The 16,801-nt window shown below is 41.2% G+C and overlaps 2 protein-coding genes across 2 annotated transcripts in view; one reads left to right on the top strand and one right to left on the bottom strand.

The window, feature by feature from the left end:
• The first annotated feature begins 105 nt into the window (after positions 1-105).
• The window catches only part of LOC105279879 (26S proteasome non-ATPase regulatory subunit 1), a 39,218-nt gene continuing 22,522 nt past the window's right edge, over positions 106-16,801 (top strand). The window contains exons 1-10 of the mRNA XM_026970904.1: positions 106-240; positions 557-674; positions 874-1,043; positions 1,114-1,322; positions 2,349-2,831; positions 3,148-3,374; positions 3,665-3,920; positions 4,003-4,191; positions 8,786-9,001; positions 9,646-9,710. Of these exons, the coding sequence (XP_026826705.1) occupies positions 207-240; positions 557-674; positions 874-1,043; positions 1,114-1,322; positions 2,349-2,831; positions 3,148-3,374; positions 3,665-3,920; positions 4,003-4,191; positions 8,786-9,001; positions 9,646-9,710 (1,967 nt within the window). The 5' untranslated portion in view covers positions 106-206. The remainder of the gene's footprint in view (positions 241-556; positions 675-873; positions 1,044-1,113; positions 1,323-2,348; positions 2,832-3,147; positions 3,375-3,664; positions 3,921-4,002; positions 4,192-8,785; positions 9,002-9,645; positions 9,711-16,801) is intronic.
• LOC105279878 (pancreatic triacylglycerol lipase) lies at positions 4,867-8,777 on the bottom strand. Its single transcript, XM_026970910.1, has 7 exons — positions 7,143-8,777; positions 6,683-6,854; positions 6,450-6,601; positions 5,971-6,219; positions 5,535-5,717; positions 5,349-5,460; positions 4,867-5,002 (listed from the first exon to the last, which is right to left on the bottom strand). Exons 1-7 carry the CDS (start codon positions 7,165-7,167, stop codon positions 4,945-4,947), a joined length of 951 nt encoding a protein of 316 aa, XP_026826711.1. The 5' UTR covers positions 7,168-8,777; the 3' UTR covers positions 4,867-4,944.

Genomic DNA, 16,801 nt, shown 5'->3' with positions numbered 1-16,801 from the left:
ATTGATAAAATTATTTATAAATATATCACGCAGCAAAAAATGTATAACATAATCCCAAGTTCTAGTATTTTTAATGATTATGTTGTCACTACTTTGAGTGGAAAATGGAGTGGTGTTTCAAACAACTGTAGTTAGTTCGTGGCGCGCCGCCATAGCGTATCGTGTGTGTTTTCATTTCCGTTCTCCGGGAAATCTACTGTCATTCGATGAAATTCAGTAAGATGAATATCACATCAGCAGGTAAATCGTTAAATAATCTTTTAAACATTTCTCGAAGCATTTTGTTCCTTATTGCTTGTTGTTGTGCATTTCATTACTCTTGTACGAGTTTTGCAATGATGATTTGCAAATCTTGCGAGACTTAACCTCAAATTTCTTTTTAACAATGACTGAAGCTTCCATTTAAAAGTATGTCAGAGAAAATCGGAAAGACAAATTTTGAAACATTATTATTAGTAGCTATTACTTCTGTATATTTGTTATATCTAATTTTTATGGGATATCTTTTATCGATAAATTTTAATCTAGATCTTTTATGATTGCGATTTCTTTACAGCCGGCATAATTTCCTTGTTGGAGGAGCCGATGCCCGAATTGAAGGTCTTCGCTTTGAAAAAGCTGGATTTGATAGTGGATGAATTCTGGCCTGAGATTTCTGAAGCTATAGAAAAGATGTATGTAAAAGAAAACATCAGTGTTTAAGAGAGAGGGATTGTCTCTGCACAGTGTACAATAAATGAAATATTCGTTAATGTCCTTATCTTTTTATTTTGGGGTAGCATTCTTGTGTTGAATCGTCTTAAGATGTGTTTTAAGCCTTGTTTTTCAGTTAATTTTCGTTTATTAATCTTATTCACTGAATATATTTTATAGTGAAATTCTGCATGAGGATAAATCGTTCCAACAGCATGAGCTGGCTGCTCTGGTCGCCAGCAAGGTGTATTATCACCTGGGCAGCTTTGAGGATTCTCTGACTTACGCTCTCGGAGCAGGAGAACTGTTCGATGTCAACGCTCGAAACGAATATGTCGACACAACTATCGGTACGCCAGTAACGCTATTCTCACTGGTTATAATCATCAAGTTTGTGTTCTTAGATGTTTAATTTTCTAGCCAAGTGTATTGATTACTACACCCAGCAACGCGTGTTGGAAGCAGAGGGAAAGCTTCCTCCGGGCAGCAAGGGTATCGATCCCAGATTGGAGGGAATAGTTAATCGAATGTTCCAGCGCTGCCTGGACGACAATCAGTACCGTCAGGCTCTGGGCCTCGCCCTAGAGACGCGCAGGATGGACATCTTTGAGGCGGCCATCATGCAGTCGGTGAGTATTAATTTTGCGAGAATCGATCAGAATAAAAAGAACAGTCGTTGATTCATGTCCACGATCGCGCAATTTGCACCCTCAGAAAGGATTTCTGATAACAAGACGAAAAATATTCTTGACTAATTTAATCGTATTACAAGTATAAAAAATATGAAAATAAAACAATTTTTAATTTAAATCAGTAATTTCTATTCTTCTCTCTCGAATTAAATAAGATTGTCTTACTGTCTCGAGACAAGAGTAACATGTACAAATTTATGCTTATATATTCTTGTACGTAGAATAATTTGATATTAGCGCCACTTTATAGTAGGCTTTGTCGATGTCGACGCATCATTTTCTCACAATCGCTCGTCGACTCGGCGCTTCTGCGTCCTTTATTCGGATAAAACGACCAATATTTATGTGTTGCAATCGAAAATCGGGAAAGTGTTTCTGTTATTTACAATGAATAAGTGCAATACTCTACAAGAAATATTAAAAGATATGGAAATGTAAGTAAGTATATACAATATACTTACTTGAGAAATAAGATTCGAGATAAGACATTTCCATATCTTTTAATATTTCTTGTAGAGTATTGCACTTATTCATTGTAAATAACAGAAACACAGGAACACTTTCCCGATTTTCGATTGCAACACATAAATATTGGCCGTTTTGTGCAGATTTTACAAATTCTCTTACAAGAATAGAATAAGATGTCTTTTAGATCTCACAATATTCTTAAATCAAGAATATTTTGAACTTGCTACAAATTTTTATCTAAATCCTTCTGAGAAAATTAATGGGATAGCACCAAGATTATTTTAATCTAGATTTTCGAATTTTCTATTCAAGATTAAAATATGCTTCTTTTCAATAATAAATATGATTGTCGCTATAGCGATCTTATTTTATGATAGATTAAAGAGTAATAGCATTAAGTCCAGAAATCTTTTCTGTGGGTGTGCGAGCTGCGTTCGAGAATTTCTTCGAAATATTTTTTGAACCAAGATGCATCGAGATCTTTCCTGCTTCCAGGATGACGTGAGCGGGATGCTGTCGTACGCCTTCCAGGTGGCCATGAGCCTCATTCAAAACCGAGGATTTCGCAACACGGTGTTGCGCTGTCTAGTCAGCCTCTATCGGAATCTCGGCACTCCCGACTACGTCAATATGTGTCAGTGCCTGATCTTCTTGGACGATCCGCTGGCGGTGGCCGACCTCTTGGACCGACTGAGCAAAGGTTCACACGATTGCGTGCTGATGGCCTATCAAATCGCATTCGATCTGTACGAGTCCGCGACTCAACAGTTCCTCGGTCGCGTGCTGCAGGCTCTGCGAGCCACCGCGCCGATTCCGGGCGCGTTGATGCTCAAACGAGTGGTAAAAGCGAATGCCACTACTGCTCCTAAAGCCACTGCTGAAGCTAGTACCGAGTCCGCAAATATGGAGACTGATGAAGGAGACGCGGCACCGTCTAACAAGACGGAAGAAAAGGCTCAGCGCAGCGTCGAGAGTCTGGTAAGCGTCTGTCACTGTGGCAGTAGATATGTGTCTCTGATGCGAATTATTACACAAATGCAAATGACTCAAATTATTATTATTATTATTAAATTAGACAGATCGATAAACAATAATATACAATATAATTTTTGATCGAAATAGATAATAGAAATAGATAATCGATATTATATGATAACGATTGAATACTAATTACAACATAGAAATTATATAATAATAACTATAATATTAATAGGAATTATTTAATAACAACAATAGGTAGAACGATAATATAATGTTGATTTATTAAACCGATATTTGTAATACTTTTGTCTAGAACGCGGAAGAGCGGGAGCAGCAGGAGCGCGTGGACGCTCTGTCCAGTATCCTCGGCGGCGAAGTATCCATCGACTTGCATCTCCAATTTTTGATCCGCAGTAATCACACGGACATGCTGATCTTGAAGAATACCAAAGATGCTATAAGGGTCTCGATTTGCCATACTGCCACCGTAATCGCGAACGCCTTTATGCATTCTGGGACAACCAGCGATCAGTTCTTGAGGTACGTGACGCCTCTTTGCGACATTTCTCTGAAATACCTAGAAATTCTTTGGTATTTCCGAGTTTTTGAAACTTTCGTTTATTTGAATTTGTTAGGAAATATTCTTTTAAACGAGAAAAAAAGACATGAGAGCGGAAAATCAATATTTTATAGAATTAAATATTTCTTGGAAATGTTTATGTATGTCATGCAATTATGGAATCTTTTAATTAAAGAAGGAAGAAGATAAATTAAATAGTCTCGATAAAAATTTTCAGTCTCTTAAAAAACTTTCTTACCGCTTTTTACAGAGATAATTTGGAGTGGTTGGCTCGAGCCACTAATTGGGCGAAGTTGACTGCGACGGCTTCCCTGGGAGTGATACACCGGGGTCACGAGCAGGAAGCTTTAGCTCTGATGCAGTCATACCTGCCAAGGGACTCTGGTGCCGCCGGTGCCGGGTACTCCGAAGGCGGTGGTTTGTACGCGCTGGGACTTATACACGCCAATCACGGTGCCGCCATTACAGACTACCTCCTGGGTGAATTAAAAGATGCTCAGAACGAGGTAATAATTAAAGGATCGATTGAATCGTCGCAAGAGGTACGTGCGGTTGGATGTGACTCCTCGAATTTGAAACTTGTTGCAGATGGTGCGTCACGGAGGTTGCCTCGGTCTCGGGTTGGCCGCGATGGGCTCGCATAGACAGGACGTTTATGAGCAGTTAAAATTTAACTTGTACCAGGACGATGCTGTGACTGGTGAGGCGGCCGGAATCGCTATGGGGATGGTTATGCTAGGCTCCAAATCGACCCAGGCGATCGAAGACATGGTAGCGGTAAGTTTAACGCACGTTTTTCGTTTTTATCTTATTTAATCTTACATTTCAGATGGTTTTAATTAAATTTTATCTGATTTTATATATGGTTTTAATTCTAAAAATAGGATGCTAATCATTAACTGCAAAGAATTAATTAAATAATTTTAAAAGGATAATATTCTCTCTTATATAAATCATTGGAACATCCGATTTTGATATAGATATCTCTACTTGATAGATGCGGCGGAAATGCGATTGATAAGTCGCTGATATATTGATTCATAATAAATCATTGATTGATAATAAATTAATTAATTAAGTTCGTAAAGAGATTCATTGATAAAAAAAAATGTTTATAATGTCAGGTAGGGAGATTTTTCTTTGGAAAAAAATCTTCTGATAGTTTGTGATTGGTTAACAATCTTGGTATCATATTATGTAACAATAAGAACAGACGATATTTTTGATTGAAGATATAATTATAGATAACAAGCATTTTATAGAGATCAAGTGTTTTGATGTCAGTTGATAACGTGGGTTTTTATTGCTGAATGAGAGCAGTGATAAAACATTTGATTGTCAGCAAATAACGCAATTAAATAATCCACCTGTATTTTTAGCTATTTACTTACCAAATGCGTTATAAACAATTAAAGAAATGTTGGATATATCACTTGAGTAATACTAGCAAGATGTTTTTTTATAAGAAATATTTATTTCTAATAAACAGCAATGTAAAAAAGTACAAAAATTATAAAACGTTAACGCCTATCATCCGAGTGCATACGGCGCTTCGCTGTTGGTCTGCAGAATGTATTTTCCTTTCGCGCTGAAATTCACAGAAACCGCAAATAGATTAATTAGCGTCTCGACTAATTTGCGCGAGGAAAAGCGTGAAAAGTTTCCGCGCCGGTGGTTGATATTTCCAAACGTCGCAAACAATTAAGGGAAATGGGAGAAAACAGAACGGGAAAAGGAAGAAAAGACGGTGTTACGTGTCTCAGTGAGGGGCGAATATACATATCCAAGAGAAGAAACGTTGCTTCAAAGCGGAAAATGAAAGAGAGCTCTTTCGAAGTTTGTCTTTCGCTTCAATTTTGTCTGTTCAACTTTTCGAGTTGCTTAAGGGTAGTTACTTAAGGTTGCTTAAGTCGAGTTGCTTACAGTGTACTTACTTTGAGTCGATGACCGGTCCACCCATGAACACTTCCCCGGCGCGGAAGCCTGTCGGATTCCTGATGGACTCGGCGTAGTACAGGAAGGATCTCGAATGCGCGCATCCGATCTCTGCAATTCAATTAGCTCGTTAACTAATGAGTCAACAAGCGATGTTGATCGCGGTAGCGACGAGGCTTATTTACCGATCCAACCGCAGCCTGGCTGTTCCGTGCCTCCGTTCGGGTAAAAATCGGAATCGCCGATTTCTTGCTCCATGCCCAGGCGGCCCGCGTTTGTGTGAATCACCTGGACTGCTTTCGCGTCTGATTTGTCCACCCTTTCTCCCGGTCCTTTGGAATCGAACAAGAGTTTCGCGGGATCCAGGGCTGTGAATTCGAATCTCGGTTTTAGTTTCCTTCTGATAGAAACCGTTTATTGAAAATTGCCGAATCAACTACCAAGTATTTCACAAAAGCTGTAAAAGTTATCTAATTTTATTCCAAATTTGTTATTATTTGTAATATCATCAATATCCTTTGAGAGGATTGTGAAAGTTTATTGTGTTATTATTTTCATAAGTCACTTGTTATTTCTGAATTAGTTGATTAGTTTTGCACTAATGATTTTTATTGAACTCACCGATTACTTCGGCCATCTCACTCTTCGCGAAGCGAGCGGCGAGACCGGCGACGTGAGCTCCTAAGGAGTGTCCTACTACTCTAGTCGTGGCAGGATTCAAGTTCATGTTGCTTTCCAAAAGGTCAATCAGCTCGGCCACGTGTTCCGCTACGAGTGGCACGCTCTTCACGACTTTCCAGTACAAGAGACTGCCGGCCGCTTCTCGCCAATCGATCAGAATGACGTTGTAATCGCCCACGCTGAGATACGCTAAGGACATTCACAAAGGGAGGACGCTGATAAGACAGAAATTAGTCATGCCGAGACGCAGTGCACCGTGAAGACATTTATGCATTTCGTGAACTTAAATTAAGTTTTACAACTTTGAACGATCCAAAGGTTCAGGAATTTTAAAATGAAAAGAAGCAAGAAGTGTACATCCAGACAGAAGTAATTGAAGTTTTAAGCGATTTAAGCGATTTAAGTAGAGTTAGTCTTACCGTCTCGAATTAGAAGAGGAGCTGATCCCGCGTCTGTATTTCCTTTCCATCCATGAGTGACAAAGCGAGTGGGATTGTTAGGATTGAAATAGCTGTTTTTTATACTATCCAAGTCGTCGATAAATAATTGCTGTTTGTCTTCTGGATTATCCCTAAAGAAATCGATTTCCCATATTAAAGGCGACGATTCTCATTCGCAATTCTGCGATCAGACATGCTTTGGACATGCTTACCGTGTGTACAGATAGAAAGAGGTTTTCAGACTCGATTGGATGATTTCGATTTGATCTTCTTGCGTGAGAACATTGGGCTCGCTGATGTCGATCACGTACAGTGCTCCTCGTTCGTCCGCGAAAATCGTATAGTTGGAGTTGGACGCGAGCATCGCTAGTAGCGGAGGGTAAACTGTAACCGCGCAAAAGATGTTTCATTGAAGTGCGAAGTGGTGTTTCAGGGGACGGAAATAAATATTCGTAACGGAATTACGCGACTGTCCTGTGAGCAAACAAACGCGGGAGGATCGAAGAAAAATATATCTTTCTCACGAATGCGGGAACGACTTCGAGAACAATTCTTCTTTTCATCACAAAAACGCAACTATAAAATATATATTTTAACGATCAAAATGTAACGCTTCTTTTCTTAATGCGTAAATACGCAGCGAGTTTGAACAGATAATTATCTCTCACGTACTTAGTGCGAACGCTTGCAAAACCATCTCTGCGAAGGCTCAGACGAGTCGTAGAAGATTCTGACGACGATTCGCTCGGCGTTTCTTTTATAGTGCGTCGGCTGGAATTCACTCTCGATGCGGACGATAAGCCGTCAATGTATTATCAGTCGGATATCAATTAACACGGGTAATTAGATCGTGCGTCAGTTGAGCTAGAAAGATCAGCGTTTTTTTTTTATCGAGAAATGGCGAGCGCTGATGAACTTGCTGATAACATTTACGTGCATATTAACCGATAATGAGAGCAGGCATGTTTTTAATCTGCGATGCAACAGATAATATTGACCAAGTTTGATATCGAGTGTTATGATATGAATATTACGTCAAAGTATGATATTATGAAATGTTCCTGTCGAATTTTACGGAGTATTTAAGAATTTCGCATTCTCTCGATATTCCGCGGAAGTTCACACTCGCACAAGCAGATTTATCTATTAATAGATTCGATCAACGCCAATCAATATGTATAATCGAATAAATTAAGATCGCACGAAATTGCGTAACGAATATGAATCGGTGGTGAAATTGATGTTACGAGATACACTTCTATCGATTGATGAAATGTTTCACCGAGTTTTAAAGGGCAGTATTTATAATTCATTTTTATATTAAAATAGTCTTGAGTATAATCTTAAAATACCTATTAGCTCTCCAGTAAGGAGGCTTTATTTATATCTTAAGATGATCTTAATATAAGGACGGATTATGAAACCGTTATTCGGAGATCCGTGGCGTGTTGATGGACGGTGTTTTTAGGAGCTACGCTAGTCTTTTCATCGCTGCTCGACGAAAGTTTTCGGCTTGGAACAAGGGCGATGAAGGCACGATTCCGCCGCACTTTTTCGCACGCCATCCGCACATTAATCTGCGGAGTTTCCCAAAACAGCCGGTCGTATTTCAGTTTCGGTGTTTCCTAGAGACAGTTGTTTCGTAGACTGCACGTACACCGAAAGGTCTCAACTTCCATCGCTGCCGGCCACTGTAAGCAACAACAACACTAGCAGTAGTAGCAGACGGCAACAGCAGGTCGATGCTAAACGAATCATAACTTGCCACTAGTCGGTCGGCATAATCGAATTACCTATTACGGGTTCGATAATGTATCCCAGCGGCTGTGATTAAGTAACGTACGGCATCTCGAACTCGAATGCCGGACGCAAAAAACGGCGCATTAATTGCAAATACGTTGCGAGACCTAATCTAACGCGAATCACTCGGTCCTTTAAACGAGCGATAATTTCACGAATTTACCAAGTATTTTCGGATTTTACCAAGTAAAGCTGCGAGAATGATTAACATGAGACACCAAGCTGAATAATTGGCACCTCCAGGGGGCACCTTCGGCTCACAAATTTTTATCACGACTCTCCATCAGCTGAACAATAATTACTCGTTAATACTCCAAGCGGGCACGTGCAGTTGCATATTTATGCGCATGCAATGTCGTCGACGGCGACATCGCCTGTCGCGGAGCGATGTAGCGTGATACCATCACGTTTACCGTATCCTGATGGTCGCCGTAATGGAGAGATATCTCCGCCTTGCAGCGCAGTTTTATGGATTCGATCATCGAGATTTTTTGCGGTGCCTCTGCTTTTTGCAGTACGCCCAGGAGACACAACACGAGAAAATCCTGCGGGGCCTCGCGGTCGGCATCGCTTTCACGATGTACGGCCGTCTCGAGGAGGCCGATCCCCTGGTGACGTCTCTGTGCGCCGACAAGGACCCGATCCTGCGTAGGAGCGGCATGTACACCCTGGCGATGGCCTACTGCGGCACTGGCAACAACCAGGCCATCCGCAAGCTCCTGCACGTCGCTGTGAGTACCTCGACTTCAAGCGCATCGATAGACATCGCGTGCCCGTCCACATTATTGTCCGCCATTTCGCTCGCTCGCTCGATTTATTTAGTTTTTTATTTCGCACGATTTATATTGTCACCGCTTTATTGCGATTTCATCGTCGTTATTACTGCTCCGCGAGGATCTCGTTTTAGTGATATTTTTTTCCGGATTGGCATAGTTGAAAATGTTGCAAATGTATGAAATGATTTTGAAAAAACGAAAAAAAAGTACCGCGCGATATTGATTATTTCGTTAGGAAGATAAATTATTATTGGATATAAAAATTGATAAACTCGCGCGAGAAATCCTGAATCTTGCAACATGTCGGATATCAGGTTGCTTGATGAATGCTTAACGAAACGTTAGAGTTAAAGTGGCAATAAAGTGCGGCTCCAGAGTCCAAGAGCCGAATTCAATCGCAATAAGCAACTACGCGAAAGCCTCAAATTTTTAATCTTGAAGTAGTTTGCGTATATCGTACGCAGGGATTGCAGTTGATCGTTTCGACTCTGATTCACTTGTAGAACGATTTTATGTCAAGTTCAAGTCGGGTGGAGAAGGCAGGTCGGTTCTCCCGTGGATTATCGCAGCTACAATTTTCTCCCGTTCTTTTCCAACAGGTCTCTGATGTTAACGATGACGTCCGACGGGCCGCGGTTACCGGTCTGGGCTTTCTACTGTTCCGGTGAGTACCTTTGTAAAGTTATCTAATCCCACAAAGTGGATTCAGTAAAGCCGAAGAATACGAAAATTCTGCGCGTTTGGGACCCGCTGCTCCCGACTCTTTTAACCGCCCCGAGAATCTGGTCTGAAATCGCATTTACCCTGTGCCAGGCTGACTCAACCATCCAAAGATAATCGAAGCAATCTCTTCCGTCATGATCTTGAGTAAAATAGAGAGAAACTTCAAGAGAAGAAAGAAACTTTTTTATCTCGAACGTGTACTGTTGAACGCGTACTAAATCTATACTTAATATTGAATCGAGAGGCAATCGCCAGGCTGACTCAACCATCCAAAGATAATCTCTTCCGTCATGATATTGAGTAAAATGGAGAGAAACTTTAAGAGAAGAAAGAACCTTTGTTTTTATCTCGAACGTGTACTAAATCTATACTTGATATTGAATCGAGAAGCAATCGATCGATCATAGTTCGATGATAATGATGATATGCTGGCGTGTCAGGGGATTAAGGGGGGAGCCTGCTTTAAAACGTTGAAAATAAGGTATAATTTTACGAATTTTTTTGGAGAAACTATACAGCGGATCATTATAAAACTTTGATGCATTTATTAGTACATGTTTAAAGATAAAAAAAATTATTTTTTTATTTGAATATATCGCCTGTAGAGGTCGTCCTGGAGGCATCTTAGTGCAGCCGGCGTTGTAAATTGATGAGCATTCTCCTGCCTCCAAATTTCATCCAAACTGAAAAATTGAAATATTTTCTTGTTATTTATGAATTCCCATCGTCGATGAACCTTTAATATTCATAAAAACATTAAGTTAAACAATTATTTCTGCATGAAAAAGTTCAAAAACTTTGCCTAAAAATCGTACTTTTGTGTTCTAAACTCCACCATTTTGGCACTTTTCAACTTTTTTCTTCTCTCTTTGGTTCATCGACGATGGGAATTCATAAATAACGAGAAGATATTTCAATTTTTCAGTTTAGACGAAATTTGGAGGCAGGAGAATGCTCACCAATTTGCAATGCCGGCGACGCGGCTGCACTAAGATTTCTCCAGGACGAACTCTACAGGCGATATATTCAAATAAAAAAATAATTTTTTTATCTTTAAACATATACTAATAAATGCATAAAAGTTTTATAATGATCCGCTGTATAGTTTCTCCAAAAACAATTCGTAAAATATACCTTATTTTCAGCGTTCTAAAGCAGGCTCCCCCCTTAAGACACGTGGCGATTAATCTGCTCCACGAGTGCGGCGACGACACGCGTGCCGGGAAGCAAATACGTAAAAAATTTCGCCGACAGCGATGTGGGAGTACAATTTGTACTAATGCACGTCAACTGATCGTCCCACGCGATCTTATCGCGATCAATAGGATATTTCGGTACGTTCTTATTTATAAGACGGCGAGTGCGCGGAAAAAATGAATAAAAGTGCTTTTTTTCACTTAGGGAGATAGTGCCGACGATATTATTGTTTGCACGCGACTTTTGATGACGCAGTGTCGGCGTTCCGCGATAATGGCTTTAATGAAGCGCGGCACTAATTATTTTCTCGCCTCGAAGGACACGTGAAGGTCCCGTGATCACTCCATAGTCACTTGATCGTCGTTCCTGCAGGCGGCACGGAAGCGACTTTTTCCTCGACACTTTTCTACCTTTCAGTGCACTTGAATGCAGTTTCTTGCGATGTGCAATTCAATTCATAGAATAGAAGCTTCAAATCGAAATTCTGTTTAAGGTCTAATTGATCGGCAGGGATGCAGTCTCGTCCGTTGAATTTTCTCTCGAAGCTTTATTCGAGCAGCGTGTCCGATTTGACGTCTTCCTTTTATTTTGCCGTTCACGTCTCATTTCTTCTGTTGAATGTTTTAACTCTAAGTGAGTTTATTTAGTCGTGCATTTGCGCTCTCACAGACATCAATTGTCGATTACTTCGCGAAGATACGAGATCTTTTTCGAGATCATCTGAAGACCCGTGCAAGAGCAGGCGGGAGTGACGTCGGCAAACATATATGTAGTTTAAACAGCTGTGTGTGGTTGACAGTTGATTTGAAATTGTTAACATGAGACAACAAATATGAGAATATCGCAGTGCGAGCGTAAATTTGCATTCCGTTTAACCAATTTCAACTGCAACCGCATGCAACTGTTTAAATTCATCCACTCTCCGGCTCGAAACGAATCCAGATGAAATTCGGGCACGGTTTTTGTTGTTTTCTTTCTGTTATGCTTTTCCTCGCGTGGAAGCGTTCCCGTTTTAAAGCAGTGAGAGGCTTCAAAGAACATGAAAATTTGAAAATTTGTTTCGAGACTGGAATACGAATTTAGATCTGACAAGGGGAGAAAAACAACAATTGCGTCGACAAAATCGATGTTGTCCAAACAAATGTTGCGTTTGTTCGGCAGACGATGCACAACAATGAACCACGATGTGACCGATGCGGTTACACGATTGATTGCAACCGTCGAATTGACCGATAATTATAATAATTAGCTAATTTACCCCTCTGAACGATTTGTAATTCGCCGGAAGGGATCTCATTCAAGCAGGGAGAGAAAAATCGCGCCAATACGATTTTTTCTCTTTGATGAATTCTAATCTTTTTTCTCATAATAACTCTAGAATAATTACATGAAATTATGTATCTTATATATAATTTCTTATAAATATACCTTATAGATATATTTATATTCTTTTGCGAGAAAGAAATCAAAAATCGTGCATGTGCATTTGTGATATCGAACTCTCGAGCGGAGCGTGACAGTTTCGGCGTTTAATCGTTCGCGAGATTCTTTCGAGAATTGGATCCTCGGTCGTGCGCGAATCGGGAAGACTGCAGAAGAATGGAGGAACTCCTCGCGTCTTCGCGAAGCGTCAGGCTGAGAAACGAGTTCGCGAAGAGGATCCGCGCGGAGGAGCCCGGAACATCTGGGACTCTGGAACACATCGCACACAAGTCACGTTCGTTTGGCTTTGCTTGCTTTGTTCGTCGCGTGCAGCCACACTCCGCGATTAATTTTGGATGATGCAACGCGTTCTTATTCCCGCCGCTCGTTTTATTCTCGCTCGCGCCTGGCCCTGCGCTCGTCGTTTCTCCTTCTTCTCCCTCGAGATCTTGCCGGTTACCCTTTGTAAGGTGGCCGCGATGAATAGAGGCCGACTTATTGAATAAGTCATACATCGCGCGAACTCTCTGCATCGCGTCCCTTTTCTCCGCATTGAAATTGCGGGTTCCTGAGAATCCAGATCCTCATAAGCGCGCGCTCTCGAGAACTCGGGGGTGTCGGGGGAGAAGTGTTCCGCGAAAGTGTAGTTTTTCTCTCTTCCTCTCTTTTTGCTCTCTCTCTCTCTCCCTTCCTCTCTTTTGCGGAATTGAAATATTCACAAGAGAAAATTTCAGCTCGGTGATATTATTTTTCATTTATTAGTCGCAAATTACACGCATGAGCTGCAGCTGTTCTGCAACCGAGATTAAAATCCGCTTTGCGTGGGCACTTAGAAAAATATTACTCAAAGCTGTACTCGGGCAAGCTTGATTTATCAGGAAGTCGGCGATTTTTGTGCTTCGTCAGCCAATCTGGATCCGCGAGTTAATTTCCCATGGCTCTTATCCGCGCGTGACCGAGAGACTCTACTTCGCTGTAGTTCGCAGCTTGTAAATTAACTCGAATTTTACGTCAATGAATATCTTCGTCTTTCATTCACGGGATTTTTAATCGTTCTCGCTCACTCGTCCTTGCTATTCTTGCCTCCGGATTGACAAGAAGAAATCCAGACTCGGCTCTTAATGTAGCGTCGCGTCGTCTCGCATTACACGGCTTGCAGTTTTATGAAACGAGACCCGAGTTGGAAATATGCTCGTCCCACGGGGTGGGTGCGGTATTGCGTTGGCGGTAGGCAATGAAAGCCAGAGTTTCCACGGTCTCGACAGGACTCGTGGAACACAATTGCCGGGGAAAAAGGGGTCTCCCGTTCGCGCATCCGCGATAGTGGCGAGAGACATGCATTATTTCCTCCTTCTCGCGCATACATCGCTTCCGCTTTCCCAGTTTTGTCGTTTGCGATAAGTATCTGCGAGCTCTTTCAAGCTCGGCAAGAAGTACGTAGGATTGTATTGCGATTCCGGCCGAGGTGTCTACCGAATTCGCAACTGCTTCTCCCTTTTGGTTTGTGTGTATTTTCCCGACGATTTCTACTCGTCGACACGTAAACGGTTTTGCTCTCTGTAACTTTTAATATCGAGTGTAAGATATTTATCGCCAAGTCCGATATTGCATCCTGCTTTGTAGTATCAAAAGTGATCTCATTTAATTAAGGCAAGAGGAGAAGTGTGAGATCAGTTAATTTTCTTGCAAAAGGCAGGAAGATATGAAATCCTATTTTATCGGACGCGAAAGGAAACGAAAGGAAAAACTTTTATCGAGCGCAGCGAGGTCTTTATCTTACCGAGTGAAAGAAGTAGATGGAATCTGTCTTTATTAGCCGAAAAAAGAAAGCCCGATTTCGTCGCACAAAAAGAACATGACGTTTTCCTTTCCTGTCGGTTGATGGAAAATTTTTATGAATACCTGAGAGCCTGATCTCAAATTACGGCGTCGATTTTTAGATGGAGAATAGCCAATTTGTGCTGGAGGCTCTCAGTTCAAGTGCGATGACCGAGATTTCGATAGATATATAAGGCAAATCGCTTTATCTCTTATCTATTCGGCAGGGGACTCGATCCATCCAGATAATCGATAAAAGAACGGGAACCTCTTAATTGGAATACCAAGTCGATTCGGGGATTCCCCATGGAATAAATCATCGTTCCGCCACCGATGGAAATCGGTTTGCGGTTTATTTACGGATCTGTTCATTTCATTACACAGCAAATTCAAATTCAAATGGACATAAATCCATCTGACTTTCATCAACGGACGAGCCTTTGCCCGCAATGTCTCGTATGTCGCATAACAAAGAGGAGGATGTAGGTAGGCAGGATCAATAATCTTCATCTCCCCAGATCGACGGACCGAGAGCACGACTCTATTTCATGTTGCAACTCTTTGATGGGTTTATCCGCGTTCTCATCAGGGTCGGATCTCCATCATGAGGGACGGATCATATTTTCGTAAACTTGTAAAAGTTTAGATGAGCCACGCGCAAATTATTTTTCAATATCTTCTGAGAGAGCTTGCGAAAATCGTGTTAAATCTTTCTGTATTTTTACGGGGCTCAGCAAAATCTCATTTCTCATTTCGTCGATTTCCAGAAATCCTTTAGGTTCATCCCTGACGTTCCCACTCGTTTCTTCGCGAGATTCTCTGGTTTAATCCCCCTCGTTCGTCCTTTCCAATTAATGCCCGGACAATACACGGGTTAGCGGTTCTCATCATTCAAATTTCAGGTCACATGTTTTCTTTTTCGCCCCTTTTTTTTCCACGCTAATCTCCAACCCTTTGAATGCTTTGTCCCGCTTTTTGCTGCACCTTCTCCATTCCTGCTGCATATTCCGTTGACCCTTAAATACACCCTTTTGATCTCAGACTTGATCACTCTATGATTACTCATCTTTCCTCTGCAAGGTTTTAGTATATTTTACTTACTCCTGTGTTCCGTTCTATTTAAAAAAAGTGAGAGTATAAAATAGCGGAACGTTAAATTAATTTTTTATTTGTTAAAGAATAATGTTTCAATAGTAATTAAAACAATATTAATGAAATTAATTAATATTTGAGAGAGAGACCCTGCGGGAATATTTCGCGGTATTTGCTTTCGCCAACACGTTACTCGCGATAATTGTCATTTCGAATCGTATCTAATTAAATGTAATGAAAGTGACAGTTAATTTGAAGCTTGCACTTAGTTTCCAAGCTTGACACTTTTATAAGCGACGATTTAACAAAACGAGATTAAGAGCGCGTTTCGGGATTTATGGCGGATTTATGGCGCGTTTTATGTTCACAAAAGAGTCGCCCGAGTGATTCACAATCGCTTTGAAACCCGCGATTAATACCGCAATACACGAATTCACACCCGTGCATTTTGCAATCACTGGATTATCATAATCTCGCCCGCTTGTGACAATCATAATCACCAATCGCCACTGAATAATGCCTGATTACTCAACTGCATCGTTGCATTGACTAGCATTTTGTTTTTCCTTTTTCAAGAGGAGATCATGAGATGTTACGAGAAGGAAAATATTGCACAGCAAGATATTGCAAGCGGAGATAACGAGGTCGATTGCGGAATATCGTGCCAAGTATTCCAAACGATGCAACGATCGCGCGCGTTGCATTTCCTTTCATTACTCCCTTGTTTTATCTCATGATCATAATTATCCGAAGGTACGTGCGGCGAGAGCATGCACGGAAACGTCGGAACTATCGATTAATAAATAATTTTTCAAGTGCAGTTTCGCGTATCTCACGACCGCTGCGTTATTCCGTGCGTTCATTTGAGCGGTGCAGCAACAATTATGACCGCTAAAATTAATGGCGCGGGCGTTGGGGTGATTAATTTTGCAGCGACCATTCAGTTGCGGCTTCATCTAGATTCGATTTAACGGCACAATAATAATAATAATTATTATTATTATTTACAGATGGTATCGAGGCATATCGCGCCTGATAATCAGTCGCGATGGAATCTTCTGATAATGTCCGGTTTTCTTTGCAGCTGCAATATTGCTACCGGTGCGTTAGTCACAGTCGCTAAGTGAATAGTTAAGTGAATATCGCCGTTATAATTATTAATTATTAACATAGCTTGTTTCCCGCATTATCTCCTAAGTGCGGCGGCCGATGCAGTAAACGGTGCGCATCGGCGGGCGGGCGCATCCGCGCGCTTTGGACAAAGCGAGTAATTGAACGTGCAATCGTGGCCAATTAACGCGCGATTCCCGGAATTCGCGATGTAATCGTTAACGCGGTTATGGCAACGGCCTGCAATTGATCGCTATTTATCCGTCCGAATGCGTACACTATTATTGATCGCGGGACAGCTTGTTGTTGTTGCCCCCAACCTTGCACACGTTCTCGACTGCATTTTAACCCTTTCACGCGTGATATATCGCAGTTCCTATCAGCGTTCTGCTA

This window comes from Ooceraea biroi, chromosome 7 (genome assembly GCF_003672135.1).
Source record: "Ooceraea biroi isolate clonal line C1 chromosome 7, Obir_v5.4, whole genome shotgun sequence".
In the NCBI taxonomy this organism is placed as follows: domain Eukaryota; kingdom Metazoa; phylum Arthropoda; class Insecta; order Hymenoptera; family Formicidae; genus Ooceraea; species Ooceraea biroi.
Note: the sequence above shows the minus strand (reverse complement) of the source record. Positions and strands in the feature narration are given on the sequence as shown.